At 36.9% G+C, this 18319-nt stretch overlaps 2 protein-coding genes across 2 annotated transcripts; one reads left to right on the top strand and one right to left on the bottom strand.

Annotated features, from left to right (window-relative positions):
• Window positions 1-1935: 1935 nt before the first annotated feature.
• Window positions 1936-11114, bottom strand: LOC145218017 (uncharacterized). Its single transcript, XM_080085414.1, has 14 exons — window positions 10959-11114; window positions 10695-10779; window positions 9203-9374; window positions 8699-8833; window positions 8028-8180; window positions 7787-7879; window positions 7112-7377; window positions 6193-6362; window positions 5692-5809; window positions 5164-5262; window positions 4431-4642; window positions 3457-3905; window positions 3248-3364; window positions 1936-3020 (listed from the first exon to the last, which is right to left on the bottom strand). Exons 1-14 carry the CDS (start codon window positions 11044-11046, stop codon window positions 2772-2774), a joined length of 2406 nt encoding a protein of 801 aa, XP_079941540.1. The 5' UTR covers window positions 11047-11114; the 3' UTR covers window positions 1936-2771.
• Window positions 11115-11188: 74 nt separating this feature from the next.
• On the top strand, window positions 11189-17771 carry LOC145218018 (toll-like receptor 13). The gene is made up of 5 exons (XM_080085415.1): window positions 11189-14360; window positions 14722-14880; window positions 15679-15822; window positions 16131-16295; window positions 16855-17771. Exons 1-5 carry the CDS (start codon window positions 14141-14143, stop codon window positions 16944-16946), a joined length of 780 nt encoding a protein of 259 aa, XP_079941541.1. The 5' UTR covers window positions 11189-14140; the 3' UTR covers window positions 16947-17771.
• Window positions 17772-18319: the final 548 nt, after the last annotated feature.

The raw sequence follows: 18319 nt of genomic DNA on the forward strand, positions 1-18319 counted from the left end.
TCCAAAAAAATTTTACCGCGTTTTTTATATAAATATGAAAATAACCACGAATGATTCGGTGCTGGCAATGGACCAGGCCTTTTTATTGGAAAAAAACGTGCAACAACGTCAGACTTGGGTAGCGGATTCGTATTTGGGTGGTGGACATCCGCTAACGGCGCTGTCGCTACTTGAGTCTGAACTAATTTGTACCACTGGGTTAAACTCGAGTTTGTTGTAATCTGGTGGTTTGTCTTCAGCAAAAGTTTGAAGCTCATGTCCAGTGCTGCTGCAAAGTGACACATTAACTTAAATCTTGTTTTTAATGTGGCACCATGTAAGCAAACAGCTCGAAGCATATTTACATTTATTTCTAGCCCTTTGAAGCACTCCGATAGGTTTATTGATGTATTTGGAAACCAAAAAGTAGAATATTAACTACATAAAGTATCAGGGATATGCCACTTTTTTTATTTAAAGATAGTTTAAAAAGTCCTGTAACAGTAATCTAAAAACACACCTTTACATTGCATTACTTGCACACGGATCGACTTGAACTTAAAGCTGTGTCAGTATACGCCAGTATTAAGCTGCTATGTAAAACAAGCAAACTACCTTTGACCATTTCTTGAACGGCCATGAATTAGCCTTGTCATGTAACTACCATTGCTACGACTACTCTCTTGTGATGAACCATCGTTGCTGAGTTCCACGTCTAGCTCTTCAAGACTCCTACGTAGAGCGCTATGTAAAATACCATGTCAATGCGGCTTTATACATGAATATCCGAGCCTTCGTTCGAGGCCACTCACATTTGTGACTTGCAACAGAAGAAGTAGAGCAGAGTGAAAACTGCCCATAGAAATATCGCGACGAAAAACAGAAGCCCTAAACAAGATTGCAATAAACAATTGCCCAACAGAGTTAAGTGTTGAAAAACGCATTTGTGCACCTTTTCAACATGTGACATTGATGTAGAATTTGATTTATATTTATAATGTTTAATAAACATTTATCTTGGGGTGATAATAATTTCAGGGGATAGGCCTATCCTAAAATAATACCGTTAGCCGATGCAGAGGATGTATTGTGAGGTATTCCAAAAGATTGTCGTCTATCATCTGTTTTATTTGGAGGCAAATTGATTATAGCATTTGTAGTTTTTTGGGTTCTGTGCGCCGTCGGATAATACACGATTTGCCACTATTAGCGCACGCCAGTCCCAAGCAATGACCAATGCAAGAAAAATAAACGCTTTTCTTTGCTATTTTTTTAACAGAAACGCTCCAACATTAACTAGAGTAATTAGGCGATAATGTATTTTTGACTAAAAATACCAACCTAAATATCCATGTTTGATGTTTTCCGATTTAACCCAGGCTACCACGCAGACCAAACTTAACACAAAAGCCAAAAACACTGGACAAGTATCTCTGGGCAACGAACGCTCGATTTGGTGCGGATAAAAAGCAACGAACCGCTCATCCACTCTTCCAGCGCTCATGGTTTGACTTGCGAAAATGGTGATTTTATTTTGCCATTGTCCAAAAAAGAAGTTTTGTGGCGTAATAATGAATGCTGTGAATCAATAATTGGAAAGATTGTGACGTCAAGACAAAGCCATTGTCAAATTAGCACGTGTTTATTAGTTTACTTAATGGAATGCTATAGCCTGGATCGAAATTGAGACTTTTTAGCAAACAAAGGGGCAAATTAGGCTTTTGGCTGGCTTGTATGGAGTTCCAACGTTCAGTAAGCCGATGTTGTGTTCTTTTTTTTTAAAAAAAAAAGCTTAAACAGTGTAAAACAAGATTGTTATCTAGTCTCATTTACTTGACAATGTTGGTTTAAAAGAATTTTTGGAAATCAGCTTGTAACAACCTAATGGTTACATTTTACAGTTTCGATAAACAGGCACACCGATTCACCTTTTCAAACTGAATAACGAAAACCAAGCCCATTTGGTGAATTGTACTCAACAGTTCGACAGAGTCACGTGGACACAAAGCACCGAAGCGTAACCGCCACGCAGAAGTAAAAGAATTAAGCGGACATCGTTGCGAAGCCAAGAAAGGATAAATACCCGCTAACGAACATGAAAAAATCAAAAAAAAGCTGGGTGACGCTGGTTCTGAAAATGTTTGGCATTCAGACACACAATATTGAGAAGAACAGAAATGATATATTGCTCAAAATGAGGAACACTCGGCTTAAAAAAAGTCACTGTTCAAACATGAGCATCATTAAAGCCTCGGCTATATGCAAAAAAATCCGTAACCTTTGCGTTAAACAAGTTGGTGAATCCTAAAATTGCGATTGCTTATTTGTGATGCTGTTGAAATTTTCTTTAAAACATAAAAAAAACGATACGGTGTGTCCAATAAAAGAAATAGAAGGAAAAAAGATAAACCAAAAAAGAGCTTAAAAGCTTGTACAAACCTTCCTCTTCCAATGCTTATTTCAGCAATTAAACAATCTGGAATTTAAACTGCCAATTTTACCTTGTAAAACTAATCTCTTTTTGGTCAGACCGTCTGTCCCAATTCTTGAAAATAATTGACATGGAATTAAGTTATAGAGGAAGCAAAGCATGTAAAGCTTGTATGTTTCCATATACTTGCGAAGTCTACTCTTAAAACACCATTTTTGCACTTAAATTCTTGTTAAGAATAACAAACTGTAATTCGAAGCTTTCCACAGATTTTACTGTGGAGTTCAAACCAACCTTCCGCATTTCGCTGCAATTAATGCACGAAAAACGGTTTAGCGCTTGCTAAAAAGCAAGCAAAAATCTAATTAGGGACAAAGTTATATTCGTCGACTTCTTCGTCGCTAAAGTGCGCATTGATGTGTCTTTGCATAAAACTCTCCGAGGTGTCAGAATTGAACAAGTAGCCACAAACTGGACAAGCGGGCCCGTTCGGTATTTCGCCGCTCACAAATGTTCGGTCTTCTTCGGCCAGAACTTCGATTGAGCCAGACGACGCGTGACGTAAGCGATGACCCGACGGTGTGACGTCAGAGCTGTGAGGCTGGTTGGACTGTTGATTAAATTGTCAAGTAGTTTGTTTTAAAAACTAAACGAAAGGGGTTGCTGCCGTTATACATATGTATTTTGTTATTAGTTTCTGATATATCAGGCTTATTCCATCACAAAAACAACCGCGTATACTAAGATCAGTTCTTAATTAATTTACAGGCTATAAACTTGCGTTGACGACACAAAATCTGATTTATTATCACAGAAAGACTGCTTGGAACTTCTTACCAGTGACGACCTCTCATTTCGAGCTCGACTAGTGGGCCTGTTAGTCGGATGAGATGCGGGTAGTTGAGGAATGCTTCCCTCTGGGTCTGTTCTTAGAGAATCACGTGACTTTCGGACCTGCGAAATATTATCCAACAAAATGTGCCAATCCGCAAAGTTAAAGCTTGTTCTTAAATTTTTATTGCATTCTTAGTGTGCTTAAAACTTACAGGCTGTACTTCAAACTCCTTCACATCGCCACCAACCCCTGTATCCACGTCACCTTGACTTGCGACGTCATAGCTCGAAGTGGTCGGCTGGCCAGTGATGACGTCAAACGACGGTGAAAATCGTGACGATGCCGCTGACGTCCCGGGAGGCCAAAGTGCTGATGACGTCACAGTGGATGGTTTCTTGTTGATTTTTGGCCATTTTGACGTCATTCCCTGTTTTGCGTCACCAGCGAATGACGTAGGAGGCGGGTAGCGTACCACCAAGGGTTCATCAGGCGAGCTGCCTGCGTACTGTCTTTCAAGCGCTCCGATTGGAATCATGATTGTAGTCTCATTTGCAGAGTTTTGTGAGTCCAAAGACGACGAGCCTGGTTCACTTGAAAGACGACGAGAAAGTGGCATTTTGGGATTTGTGTCTTCGCTATTTGCTGTAGCACGTTCCGGGGCTGTGTTTTAAAACAAATAGTCATTTTAAAGACGACTTTACGAACGTTTTCGTGTGGCAAAGTGTACACTAGTCAAATATATAGCCTGGGTCGAGATTCCAACTCACGACCGAAGCAGGGCTCTACCATTTAAGTTACACAGGTTCTGAGTAAGTCAGCCAAAACTCCAATATACCATTGCCTGATACGGATTATATACCCGGCCGTAATAATTATAAAGTACGTTTTAAGCAATGCCGTGCATTTTAGAACTTTCGCTATGTTTACTAAGCCAGGTTGCCCATATTAAGAGGGGCTGTCGCAAATTATCAAGCAAATGTAACAAGACAAGGTAAAAATATGCCAAATATAACAACACAACAAGGTAAATGTACTGTGCGAATCTGCTAAGCCAAGCGAAACTCGCACATAGGCAAGTAGCCAAATTCAATAGGCACCTAAAGCAGACACCTCGTCAATTCAAACCACAACACAGAAGTATGAGGAACCAAAACCGGTTGGCGGAAACAAAAAGGACATTCGTACCAGGCACAGCCGAGTAGTAGGAGCTGTGTGCGTCTTGTTCATCAACGTGGTTGACCGGGTGCAGCAGGCCGTTGTCGCTTGGCACTGCAGGTTTTGCCATTCGCAAGTTGTTGAAGGCGCTCTCTAGGTTTTCTGGATCTCGAGGTATTTCGATCTTCACCGAAGGGGGCGTGTTGTGGGCGGGAACGGGATCACGAATCGCGTGGATGTGCCTGTTGTGTTCGAAAGAGGAAGTATGGTATTGTAAGGGAATGTATGTTATGCGAACGGGATATTCTAGGGAATAAAGAATGTTATTGATTGTATTACGCCAAACAAACGCTTTGTTACAAGAATATGAGGTAATGACAAAAGAAAACGTGAAAAATCTGTGATACCACTTTTGAACCTGGGTAACAACCCCACTTGCTTCAATGAGCAAGCAATTTTCACGGCATTGGTGCAGGAGATATCAACTTTTTTGTCATGTTACCCCTTAGCTACTATCAAAGAAGTTTTCCTCATTTTTGTCAAAAATCCAATGACAAAAAAGTCATGCAAAAGTCAAAGAAAATTCCTTATTTATAACCTTGTCAATGGAATGCTGCTAGAATATATGTCATTGTAAATCAACATGAATAAAATCAGATCATTTTTTATGTATTGTTATGCATAAAACTGATTTTATTATGGTTATATTTTGACAACTAAATTTTCTTTGATAACTTCCTGTTGTAAAACATAGCATCCATACCTTGAAATAGCAAATCTTGTGTTTTGGGGAATAAACATATTGTCATTAGAACTTCTTGATGAGTCAAATGCAGAGTTCGTCATTTCGTCAACAATTTGCCTGTCAAGTAAAAACCAGCTAATCGGTGTGAACCATAAATGCAACAATAAGACAATGATTTTTTAAAAATTTTGATCACATATTGTACCTTGCAAATTCTTTTAACACATTGGTCAATGCGGTTATTACATCATGTTTTAGTGAAAAAATTACAAAATTCTAACCAATAATGTTTTATTAAATAGGGCGTGTTTAAATGAGCAATATCTACCTGAATCATACACTGTAATATTTAATCATCACTGACTATTATTTTTCTTGTTTGAGCATGCTTTCATTATTAGCAGTTATGACAGTTTAGTTTACAGTACACAGTTTGAGTTCTACAGTGCCCTAGCTTTTCAATAAAAACTGTTGTGGCCCAAAGCTACATCACTACATACAAACAATACTGCGCTCAATATTCAAGTTATTGATTTGCTTTTCTACCTGTGGTCTATGCTTGGATCTGTAGAAGCAGTTCCCATTCGATTTATTTCATTTTCAGTGCATTGGACTGGCATGCTCACAGGAGATCCCCCATTCATAGTAGGAACTTCCATAGGTGCTAAAATAAATGAAATTGGAACAATTCAAACATAATGTTCAAAAAAGGCATGTTCTTTTTCAGCTTATGCTTAGTAAGCATTATTCATAGCATTGCATCGTTGTGCTAAACATAGAAAATATGTTGTTCCTTTATTACAAGCTGGGTTGCTAATTGTTTAAACATTTTTTCATTACATAAGAGCTTGAGCAATGTAAAGAAGCTTTAAGCAGGCTTTTAGAGAGCTTAATTAGGCTTTGGCATTTTTATTTATGTTCATAAGCATACAAAGCGTGTATTCCAAAGGCTGTTTGTAAACAGAAACAGTTCTGTATAGCAATTATCTTTACGATGCCCACTGTTTAAACATTGGTTTCTTTGTTATCAGCATAGCAAACACTTACTGAAGGTGGAGAAATCAAAAGAATTTAGAGATTCCAATACCCTTGGGTCTTCGCAAATTCTTGACAGCATGCTAGATTGCTGGAGGGCTTGTCTTTTGAGGGAAGTGATTTCTTGAGTAAGTGAATTCAATTCCACCATCAGTTCATCAGCATCCACATCACTGGCATTACTAAACATGAAAGTAATTTAACTGTGCAAATTATATTGTAATTGTATTAAGACAGCAATAATTGTAATTGAAACTTAAAGTTGGAATCACCCAGTCTGTTGCTTGGTGGATGAAGACTAATGAGCTTTATAGCAATGGATGTAAGTTCAAACTAAAGCATGAACGACTAAATGTTTTTTTCTGAACTTACATCCGTGTATTAAGACAGTATTGAATTTAATCTTAACAACCATCATAGAAATGTATTACTTAATGATTGATGGTAAATTAGCAAATGCCCTTAACAAAACATTAGAATATTTTTTGTTGGAGAGTAGACTATTTGAATATACTGGATATACTAGCAATGAGCATAACAATTTTGATCAAAGAAAATAACATTTGTCCTATTCTGTCCCAAACAATTACTATCAAAAACTAAAGGCATTTTGTTTATACATGTATACAATAAATCATAGCCCACCAGGCCCAATTAAGGCATTATACCGAATCAGCTGGTCACCAAGCATTCTTATATGGCCAGGTGTTAGGCAGGAGACAGGATGACAGGAGTTCCAGAAACCGTGCTCTGCCCACTGAGCTACACAGGCTCAGCAGTTAGTCTGTCAAAATGTCAAAACACAAGCACCATTGCTTGCCTTGTATGTTGCACATGTCAGCTTTGTAGCAGGGGATTGCCAGATTGACCAAGAATCAGTGAACATGTAAATAATAGATACAGCACATAATACACATTGGGGGTATGTTACCTGTTGCTGTCACTGTCTCTTTCTGATTCCTCCAATCGTTGTTGGTGAAACTGGGACATGCTAAGAGGTATTCCCGTTGAGAGGTGAAAGTTTTGATAAGTGTTAATCTCCTCCGCCAACTTTACTCTCTCTTCTTGCTCCTTGATCACTTTTCCCTCTAGCTCTGTAATCTTCTTCTTGTAAACCTCCTCCTGTTGCTCCATGAGCTCCTGTGTGACCTTTTTCTGTTTCTCTTGATCTTTCAGCAGATCTTGGATTTTCCGACTCTGTGGTTTAATGCATTTAAAAGTGTTATAAGAGCAACGTATTTATGAGATACATAGCAACGCAACACAGTTTAAAATTGTATTTGATATGTTGAGTAATGAAGGTAGGTTCAATACCAGAAAGATTGAGACATACTGGGTAAAGAGAGCCCCCAATTGCTAATCTTTTCCTTGCAGTTAACATTAATAGGCTTTAAATTAAAATATTTCCCAACTAATCATATGTTGCAATTTGCAATTCCGTTACAAATAATGAATTTGCAGTTAACTGTAAAGGTATTAACCGTAATTATTTGTCTGTATCCTAAATTTGTAATTTATGCTGTTTTTTGCTTGCTTGTAGTGTTTGCAGTTGCAAAAATTGTAAAAAGTGACAATCAGAAAAAAAAACAGTTGTATAAGAATCTACCTTATCCTGTAATGACTTCTGCAGTTCAGCTATGGTACTTTCCATCTGATGATGTCTTTGTTCTGCAGCTCTTAAAACAGTTTCATGGTATTCCTAAAACAAAAGCGAAGTATAGGTTATACATAATTGACCATATCTACCTGTTTTCGAAAACATTTTAAACAGAACATTATCCAATGTTTTATATTTTCTAACCCAACAACAAGTTATTGCTGATGAAAGCTTGAAGTTTGGACCTTACCTTTTCTTTTTCCAACTCCTCTTTAGCAAGTTCTTCCTTGTGTTTTAGATCGTTTGCATCAAGTTCAGCTTGTTGCAGTTGTTTTCTCAGTTCCTCATGCAAGGATTGTGCACGAAGCACATCATCACGTAGTGACTGATCTTTTGCAGCAATCTATACAAAAACATCAGGCATTTTATTATGTATACCAGACATGGCTAATATTTTAACCCTATACATCTTTTTTCAAATTTTAAATATATTTCTCCACAGAAGTTGTTTGCACAATTTCTAAATCTTAAGAAAGTTTTGTACTTCAAAATAAATACTAATTAGATGTGCTGTTCCTATCTTATCTGCACCCAAACAACACTTAGTGACCTTTTCTTTCAGTTTAAATAATATTGTTTAAAATAGCAAAACATATTTTCAGCCAAAATATCTAAGGTGCAGCCTAAATCCTCTGTCATTTTCCTCAACATAAATACATCACAGTATCCTGTAAAACCAATGTTTTCATACAATATGACATTGCTGGCACATCGGCATCAGGTTTGCAGTATGTAATCTTACTTCCTAACGCTTTTTTACTATTACTAGGTTTTTGCAGTAGTATTTTTTGTGCTGCATAATCAAATGGTATTGCTATGTTTGTTGCTTTAAGGTGCATGTTAACAAAACATCAAGGATACCTGTGACTTTGTAAGTTTTTGTTCCATTACTCTAAGTTCATCCCGCAACTTTTCACATTCTCTTGATTTGTCAGTGTAGGCCTCCCAAGCCTCAGTCAAATTGTTTTCTTGGGTGTGGTTCATTCCTGATGTTGTCTGTTAAAAATGAGATCAAAACTTAGTTACTTCTAACTTATTCTATCACTCAACTACAATTTATGCTAAAAATGTTTGTTTGTTTTATGTTTAGTGGTGAAAATAACGGCCCAAATAGATGTAAAAAGCAACATGCTGTATTTTTTAAATGTTTTGGCAAATGCTCATGCCATCATCAGTGATATGAAGGCCACATCAGCTACACCCGTTTATATACACTTGAGTCATATGAAGGAATGTGTTTTTTATGTATTGTATTAGTTTTAGAAAGGGATCACAAAAACCGTTTAAGATTGAATGCTTCAAAACTCAAACAAACTGTCAAGTTTTTTGCAAAACAAAATGTAAAATGACTGCAATAATTCCTACCAACATTCCATTTCCTCCTAATTTTGGACCAGCAATGCGCCTTTGCAGACTTCTGTTTTTCAACTCTAGATCCTTGTACTTGTCTTTCAGGTGATCATAGGCAGTAGCCAAAGCATAATGCGACATAGACAAATGTTCACTTTCAGATGTGGAATTGTTATTTAGCGGCGAACTGCAAATCGAAAAACAGAACTGACTGTTCAGATTCAAAATATTCAAACTACATGAAACAAAACAACTGAAAACTGTAAGATAAATAGGCATGTGCATGATGTATTCTATTTGCACATATATTCTAGCAGTTAAATTTTGATTAAATAAGCATCAAATGTTGGAAAATTGAATACATAACTATAGATCTTTTTCCTTCCCACTAAACTTTTTTATTTGCATTTAAGATCAGTATGCAAAACAGTAAAGTGTACACAACACTTCAGAATTATATTACATTACATGCCACAATATTACTGTGACTAGAAACAAGAAAATGTGTTACAGACAATATATTTACTTCCTTGTTGATATTAGTCAAATGTTGTTAGTTGAGTCACACTATAGCTGGCCTTGCATGTGCACTTAACCTTGTATGTTTCAAAGTAAAAAACCTCAATAACACTGGGCACTATTTATTAGCTTTGAAAACGCTTTATTACCTAATGATTTGTTTGCTTTATTTTTAGTCTAACTACCTATTATAACATTTTTTTCTGTTCACTTTATATTAAACTCTCTTTAAATTTAGACATAAATATTACGTAACACAAAGGAAAGTTGCATTGAAAACTTAAACTTTCTCAGAATATACACCACTTTATAAACCATTTAACAACCAACAACCTAAAACAATCCTAATTATCAATTATTTTCTTAAATTTGTCGAATTAAGAATTAAAGCTCATTACACCACCACATTGAAAGTGATACCATATCGCTTTAGAAAAAAATATACCCTGAGGCAAAAAGGCATGACTGCGTGACAGGGAAAGGATACAATTGTGTTGTCAGGTACCATATACTGTTATGACTCACAGGGACTATAAGCAGCAATGCAGTAGGTTAAATTTCAAGTCAATTTATAGTAGTTGCTGACTGGGTGAGTAGTGTTATTTTTCAGCAAGATAGTCATATTTTTTTCAATTGGCAAGTAAGTATATCTTTAAATTAAACATTAAAAGCAACTGGAAATAAAGTTCATAAAGAAAATGGTGCAGGTTTGCTTTGAAATAATTAACATTACTGTCTCCGGCGCATATTAGAATTAACTAGAAACTAGATTATTTAGTCGAATTTCAACAAATGCACATAGCTAAAACAACATCAACAAAATGATGCTATTCAACTAAATAATGGTTAGTCACATATTCTGTATTATTGCCCCCTAAATTGTAGCACTTCATTATTTCAATAACTGTTCTGGTTTATTGGTGATTCTGTTTAGTTGCATAGAAGAAGCTTGTATTTTTACACTAACAAATCAAATGTTTATACTTACTGTTGTCTTTCAAAAAACTGGTCAGTTAAAGCTTGGTGACTGGGTTGCAGATAAGGATTTGATGATAAGGAGTTTCCAATGCCAACTAAAATGAGCACCAAATATTTGAAGGTGGCATAATGTGCATTACAATAATTCATTAAATGTTTAATGACTAAAGGACAAAACAATTTCACAATGAAAATCACCCATGACAAGTCAACTGTACGACTTTAATGTTAGCTACAGCAAAATGTTAGCCACCAATAGATAAACAGGACCTACCCGGTGGTCTACTTATAATGCTGTATTCTGATTCAGTATTGAAACTTCGTGGATCTTCATTGTTTTGAGTAACAACTAGATTTTCCATTATCAAAACATTGTTAGAAAAACATTTTTCCTATGAGCTGTCTGTTACAAATTGCTATGTTTTAAATTGAATCTGAAATATAGTGGATTGTTGTCATTAGTATAGAATGGACTTTGCCGACATACTTCAGTTTGTTACTTTACATACACAAATAAAGTCTTTCTATGAGTGGAATTCATTATTATTTTGTCAAAAATATGTTTTCAATCTAATCAGATTAGAAACAACAAGTACTAACTACACAAAACTAATCCTTATGTTTTTGTGGGTACAACTCTTTGAAACTAGTATTAATTATTGCAAGTAACACATTTGGAGTAAAAAGTATGTAAAGCCAGGTTTTTTTTTAAGGTTTGGTTTGGGTGACTGCTAAGGAGTTTTAAGAGACCGCAAGTGTTTCATTTAAATACCAAAAATTAGCCATATTTGCTTAAATGAATTATTTATTAGGCTACTGGCAAATTTTGGGAAACCGCTGGAGAAATTTGAACACCTTAAAAAAACACTGTGTAAAGCAGGGGTCTCAAACACGCGGCCCGCGGACCGCATGCGGCCCTCGAAAGGTTTTTGTGCGGCCCGCGGAGTTACTTTTAGAAGTTATGTGTTTTACTCAGGCGGAATACCCTTTCAAACTAGTCAGATTACATAATACCATTATTCTCTAGTAGTGTAATATGCAACGTTTTAATGGCATGATCGAAATAACCCATCTTTAGAATCAGCAATTGCGATTGTTGCGTCATAGTTTTTCATTGTTGTGTCATTGTATGCCATTGTTTCACACAATACAATAAAGCACAGTTGACTCTTTCACTTTGCTACACTGTATATTTGTTTGTTATTTATTTCAATATTGTTTGTTTTTTTAATAAAGTAATGGCATTAATGAACAGTTCCCTTTTTAATCATGCAATGTGTTTGTTTTCATTTCACACTGTAACAAATGTTTCGACAGTGCGGCCCTCGACTTACTTAAAAGTTTGTTTTTGGCCCTCAAAGCAGTTTGAGTTTGAGACCCCTGGTGTAAAGCTATATTCAAACAGTTTGGAAACTTTGGCAAGTGACAACACACACAACACAGAGTTAAAACAAGCAGGTATACTAAACCAGTGTATTTTTTGAGCCACCAAACACTTTATGCATTAAAATAATCTTGTGAAACAAAACAAAATCCACTCTATTTGTGTTTCAGCAGCAACAGGCCCACGCAATTACTTACTTACTATTGCATGAATTTTATTATTACACAACAATAATAAGACAAATTACGACGGAACAAAGTGGTGATAGTGGATTTTTATCACTTACATAACGGAAAAGCTATTTACTCCTTAGGCCCACCGCGTTACACCGGTCATTTTTAAACTGTGTTTCACGGAACACTGGTCTAATTAACAAATTTCTTCCGAAGCACCTGATGATCTTTCACGGAACACCGGTTGAAAATCGCTGTACTAAACAACATAACTGATACCCCTTCCATTACAGCAACAGACTTCCACAGTTAGGGTATGGTTGTCTATTGCCGTGGTGATTTTCCAGAGTTTTCAGCTGCTGGGGCTCACCATTCCGAAAAAAATAACCAGGCTAAAAATACAGCCATAACACAAGCGAACCATGTAAACGGAAACTACCCAAATTTCTTTTGAGAAAACAGTAGAGAAGTACAGGTAGGGACTTTCCTGTGACGTCAGGTCACATGTTATAGATATCATACAATAAATCTTTGTTATATGGGTTGTTTGTATAAATCCACTTCTTCATTGAAATGTCCTTAAATAAGCATTTTAAATATATAAACACCGGCAAACAAAAGTGATAAAACTTATCCGCTGATTGAAAACACTTAAAGTTTACACTTTTATAAAACTCTTTTTTAGCATCATGCAGGCGATGAGGCCTATATGTTTTCGAAAACATTATTTGTTTCATGGCAAGCTTGTACTTGTAGTTTGTTTTGTATAAACCACGATGACCGAGAAAATATGTTATTTTACATGTTCGTGTATAAAAATTTCCGATAGAAAGTGTTAAGTGCACGTAGTAACAGTTTGGTGCAGTTTACATACATAATGCACAAATTGACTACGCCACAATGAGCAATATATTTTGCCGCACGGTACGCTCGTGACATTCAAAACGGAAGTCGGTGCTTCGTAGCGGATAAGCGTTATCCCGTTGAATCAACAAGGTTGGAAAGATGTGTAATGAATAAAGCGTCGAGGCGTGCATGTTATCATGTGCAGTGTGGTACAGGCAGAGCGTCTTCCGCTGAGGCATGCACGTCATGCCTTCGTCACAGCGGGAAAGTACATTTACTTCAGGCGCATGTTTAAGCCATGAGTTGGCTGAATTATTGCCCCAGAGCAGTCGTAACATGCGTAGAGCGGAAGCCATTTAAGAACGAGTCAGATAAAAGCACACAGCCTGTTACTTCAAGACAAGGAATTTAAAACTTTCACAGATTAGTTTATACCTGGCAGCGTAGTGTTCAGCAACTTATGAATTTCAGTTTCAAGTTACTGTTAGACAGAGTTACCAAGCTATGTGGACTTGGTAAATCCAGTGGTGCCTCGCGCTATGTGGACTGTCAACAGTTTTTTATATATTTGGATCTTATAGTTTTGTGAGGATCTAAAGCAGGGGTGGGCAACCTTTGTCACTGCGGGGCCAAATACAATTGCAATAATTAGATCGCGGGCCGCACCTTTATATGGCACAAGGTGATTTTACTTCGTTGCATACCAAAAATGCCTTACTCCAAGTAAAATTCGCATTTGATTCTCGATGCATATTGTCAGGTCGCGGAAAAATAGCACCAGGCGCACTAATCTGCTCAAAAATATCTAGTAATTGCACTCGTTTGCCAGTACATTTGAAGTCCAAGTGTCTTTGCGGGTCGCACAACCTTTAATCAAGGGCCGCATGTGGCCCGCGGGCCGCAGGTTGCCCACCCCTGATCTAAAGTGTAACAATATGTGTTTTTGTTAGTAACGTTCAGATTGTTTCGCACACTAGTAGCCTAAACACTGCGCTAAAAATATCTTCACTGTGTCGAATTTCAACACAGCATGACTTGACGCATTTGGCCACCATGGGCTGCAGAATTTCGGGACAAAAAGCAAAATATAAACAACGCGAAAGTCGCAAGAAAAGGTCGCCTGGCAGCGATTGCAAAACTCGCCAGCAAAGTTTCGATTCTCAGAAACATTCGAGGGCAACAAGTGCTGATTTGGTGAGCAGCAATTATTCGAACACAGATTCAAACCAAACGTTTGATACGAAGTTTCCAATGGAAAGTGGACCAATAAAAGGTAGGTTATTACTTGTTTTCTTGAGTGGTTCGAGCATGAGCATAGGTAAACGATATTTCGGAGTTAATTTTTAGTTTTTATCACAAACTGACTGATAGAAACATTTTTGTCAGGCTAATAATTCAGTAGACCTATAGGCTTTTAAATAAGCCGACATTATTGTTTCTATTTGAACAAAACGCGGTAACAAAGGCAATTTTGAAATAGCTTAAACCACACTTTGAAATATCAAAATTGTGCATTTTAAACGTGCTAGTAGAAAAGGTAAGCGTGGCCTTCGAATAACATCCTAAAAGTAAAAATCCTAAAAAAAACATATGGGACTCAGTATGCAAAATCAAACAGTAAGTTAATATTGCAGATAGCTTCTTGTATGACGTCAACATTTCTTGTCACGAGGAAAAACTTGATTGGGTGGAAAAATATTTACTGCCGATGCTGGAAGACAAATTACATTTCAACTGCTTCCTGTACGAAAGAGACCGACCAGCCGGATTCAGTCCTTCGCAGACAATTGAAGGTAACGGATAGCAGTTGTAACGAATGTTTAACACGCTTTGTGGCCATCATGCATGTCACACATAACGTGTTCCCAATTTTGAAAATTTTACAAATACATATGATATGTGCAGAACAACAGAATGTCCAAAGTCTTTTACACTGCTGTACATTTTTCTTCGTGTAATCAGTTTATTTCTGCATGTGAAACAAAACCCTAAAACAGTGGTTCCCAACCGGGGAGGAATTCCTCCCTAGGGAGGAATTTTATGAGTTCAGGGGAGAAATTTTATAAAAACTGCAAAAAAATTACATTGGAACTGTTACAGAATATTTTTGTCTTTACATTTTTGTGTCCATTATAATTTGGACCCGGTTTACATTTGGTAAAGGATTCTGAACGGACATCCCTAATGATAAGGTCTATTTCAAATTGCTATAATTTTTTATGTTATATTTGTTTTTCTTCTTATGGGGAGGAATGAATAGTTCGAAAATGAGCGAAGGGAGGAATGTAACAAAAAAGGTTGGGAACCACTGGCCTAAAACTAGAGTTTTAGCGACCGTTCTACACCCATATATTGTTCAACTAATTACGTTGCATTTAGCGCCAATTGCGTTCCCAGCAAAGTGGAAATCGACATTAAATGTTGTTCAGTATAGTTTAATTACATGAGTAAACTTCAGCAGCTGGGTAGCCTACTGTCAAGTTTTATTGTTTTAACAGCCTACTTTTAGTAAGCATAATTCAGCATGGCCTACTATCAGTAAATTGTGTAAAACCTAAAGGATGTACGCTAAAATACTTGTGTTGTTTCAGAATCTGTTAAACACTCGCGACGTACAATTGTTTGCTTCAGTCATGAATATATTGCGTCGTCTTGGAAGCAATACGAAGTTCTTATGGCCCATCACGTTGATCCAAATGGACTGAAAAACAGAATCATCCCAATTATACTGGACGGTACGAATCGTGACATTCTTAAGAATTTGTCCCCTTCCGTGACTTGTATTCCCGAAATTACGATTTCTTAGTAGCTTATAGTGGGACACCCGACAAGATTGTTGGGACCTGAGTTTTTGTAGTCCAGTTGGCCACTTTTAGATGCAAAATAGGTCTTTGAATGTTGTTGACCTTTGTCGACGTTACAATAACAACAAAATATCCCGACCTAAAATGTCTAACTCATAAAAAAATGCAGTTTGGTGTGGACAAATAACAGTTTAGGCTTTTAGGTGCCAAGGGTTGGAAGTTAAAAATGCATTTTTTAGATTGTCAAATCCCCATCAAACTGAGCGGATTCAGCTCATTGCAGTGGCCTTCGGATACTTTGAGCGAAGCCAAAGCAAATATGCGGCGGCAGTTCTTTTGGATTCGGTTGCTAAGATCCCTACAAGCTGACGAAAGTATTGTAACGGAATCACTACGTAGAAAAAGTAAGTGCTTGAAAAATACATATGGGCATGACTGCCACGTCTCTATGTCCTGTAAATAGAAAACATGTCAAAATTTGCTATTGTTAGGATTAGGTTAAACTTTTTTTTTAAATTCAATACGAGTTCCGTATCAATTCAGTCTGGGTTTTTGGAGATATGTAGATTCAAAATACTTTCGTATGATAAGCATATCACCTTGCTTGGTTAAATACATTTCCACAGGTTTTGAAGATGCGTTTTGAAATCTAAATAGTTTCGTAGCAATTCAGATAGGTTTTTTTTCGAAGATATGTCCATTGTAAATACAATCTTATTTTCAGCATAAGATTTCCTTATCTTCAGCATAAACGTTTTGTAAAACACAGCCTCCGCAGCCTTTAGTTGTCGCGCAACTGACAGCTATTTATTTTATAAGTATATATTTGTAAACATTTCTCTTCCAAAACGCTGTTCTAAAAATTATTTCTGGAAATTCATTGCCAAAACATAACCCGATTTAAAATCGTGGCTACTTAACTATTAATAGTCAGCGTATTTAAGGCATGTTGTTTTTGTTCAGACAGCAGCAGCATCCAAAAAAGCGTGGACTCACAATCTTTAACAAAAGTGCCAAAATCGAAAAGACCCATATCACATGTAAAGGTCTCATGATCTGGATAACCTTTATACAGAGAACACGTCAAAGGCAGCGTGGGCAAACGAGAAGGACTTCCTGCTAAGCTGCAAACCAGTCAAAAGCCTGACTAAGGGATTGATATAGAAACCGTCGCCTGGTTTCGATGTTGGTGGATTTTTCTATGCAACTATAAACATTGGGTGCTTCCTATTTCAAGGGGTTGTTACTGGACTAAGTAAAACAGTGGTGTACCGGGTGCGTTCGCTTTTATTGGATTTTACTGAGTAGCCGCTAGTGTTCAATAAACATAAAATATAACCCGATGGTCAACTCGTTCATTACAGACATATCATCTTTAACATTCCACCAATAAACAGACCAAGGCTTGAACCTCTTTAAGGTTGTATTATAAACCTGTATTCTCGCATAGTTACGTATTAAGCATAATCCACCAATAAAGTTGCAGTGGGCCATGGCGTCATTTTGTTATGCGCCCTGACGAGATGACGTCACGACTACATGCAAAAATTGCGCAAAGAATACGGACTGCTCAAAGTACTTACGTCATTCAAGACAGCGTGGTATGACTTGACGTTAAAGGGTTTATCGCATTTTGTTGCTATTTTTATATCTTCGCTTCCGTGTTAGGTCAATTGCTAAATTTCGGAGACAATAATCGACTTGAGTGTTGCAACATATATGGACCGAGCAAGATTTTAAATATAATAGAAAGGTGATTGCTTTTCTTCAGTTAGGTATGTTTTTTTGGTGAAAACGAAACAAGAGAATCGTATGCCGCAAAAATTTAAAACGTTTGGAAGCACATAAAGGTGGAAACCAACATTGGTAACACAAGGCTTTATCATGCGTTATGTAATAGATTCTAGATAGAAGCTCTCATATAATTGGATATGTATAATAGGGAAATAAGGTTTGTAGTGTCAGCCGATGGGGTCTTACTAACCGTGTCAGGAAAGCCAACATTTTCTATGTAACAAACAAAGTGAAAAATATTTCAATTGATTGTGGATGAATTCAAAGAATAGGAAATTGTAAGCGACGCTGATGGTGTCACTGATGACTGAAAACTTTACACACGCCTCTGGTTTGGAAATTGACGTCGAAAATAGGATGTTTGCTTAATATGGGAAGTGTAACACTTATTGAAAGTAAGATTGCATCAGCGAATTTTCTTATGAATCACATTGCCGGGTGGGGCAAAATTTTGCTTGTCATATATGTCACGCAAGAACTCAGGCTGGCAACACAATTCTGCCCATTTTAAAAGCTTATAGGCCCAATAAGGCTTTTTGCCTTTTGTTTTACAAATTACAAGTTTGTAAAACTTATAGTGGAGATGCTTCTAGGAAAGCATTTGATTTCCATCACTATGGAGCAGTACTACATG

This window comes from Phallusia mammillata, chromosome 3, assembly GCF_965637545.1.
Source record: "Phallusia mammillata chromosome 3, kaPhaMamm4.hap1.1, whole genome shotgun sequence".
Classification (NCBI taxonomy): Eukaryota; Metazoa; Chordata; class Ascidiacea; order Phlebobranchia; family Ascidiidae; genus Phallusia; species Phallusia mammillata.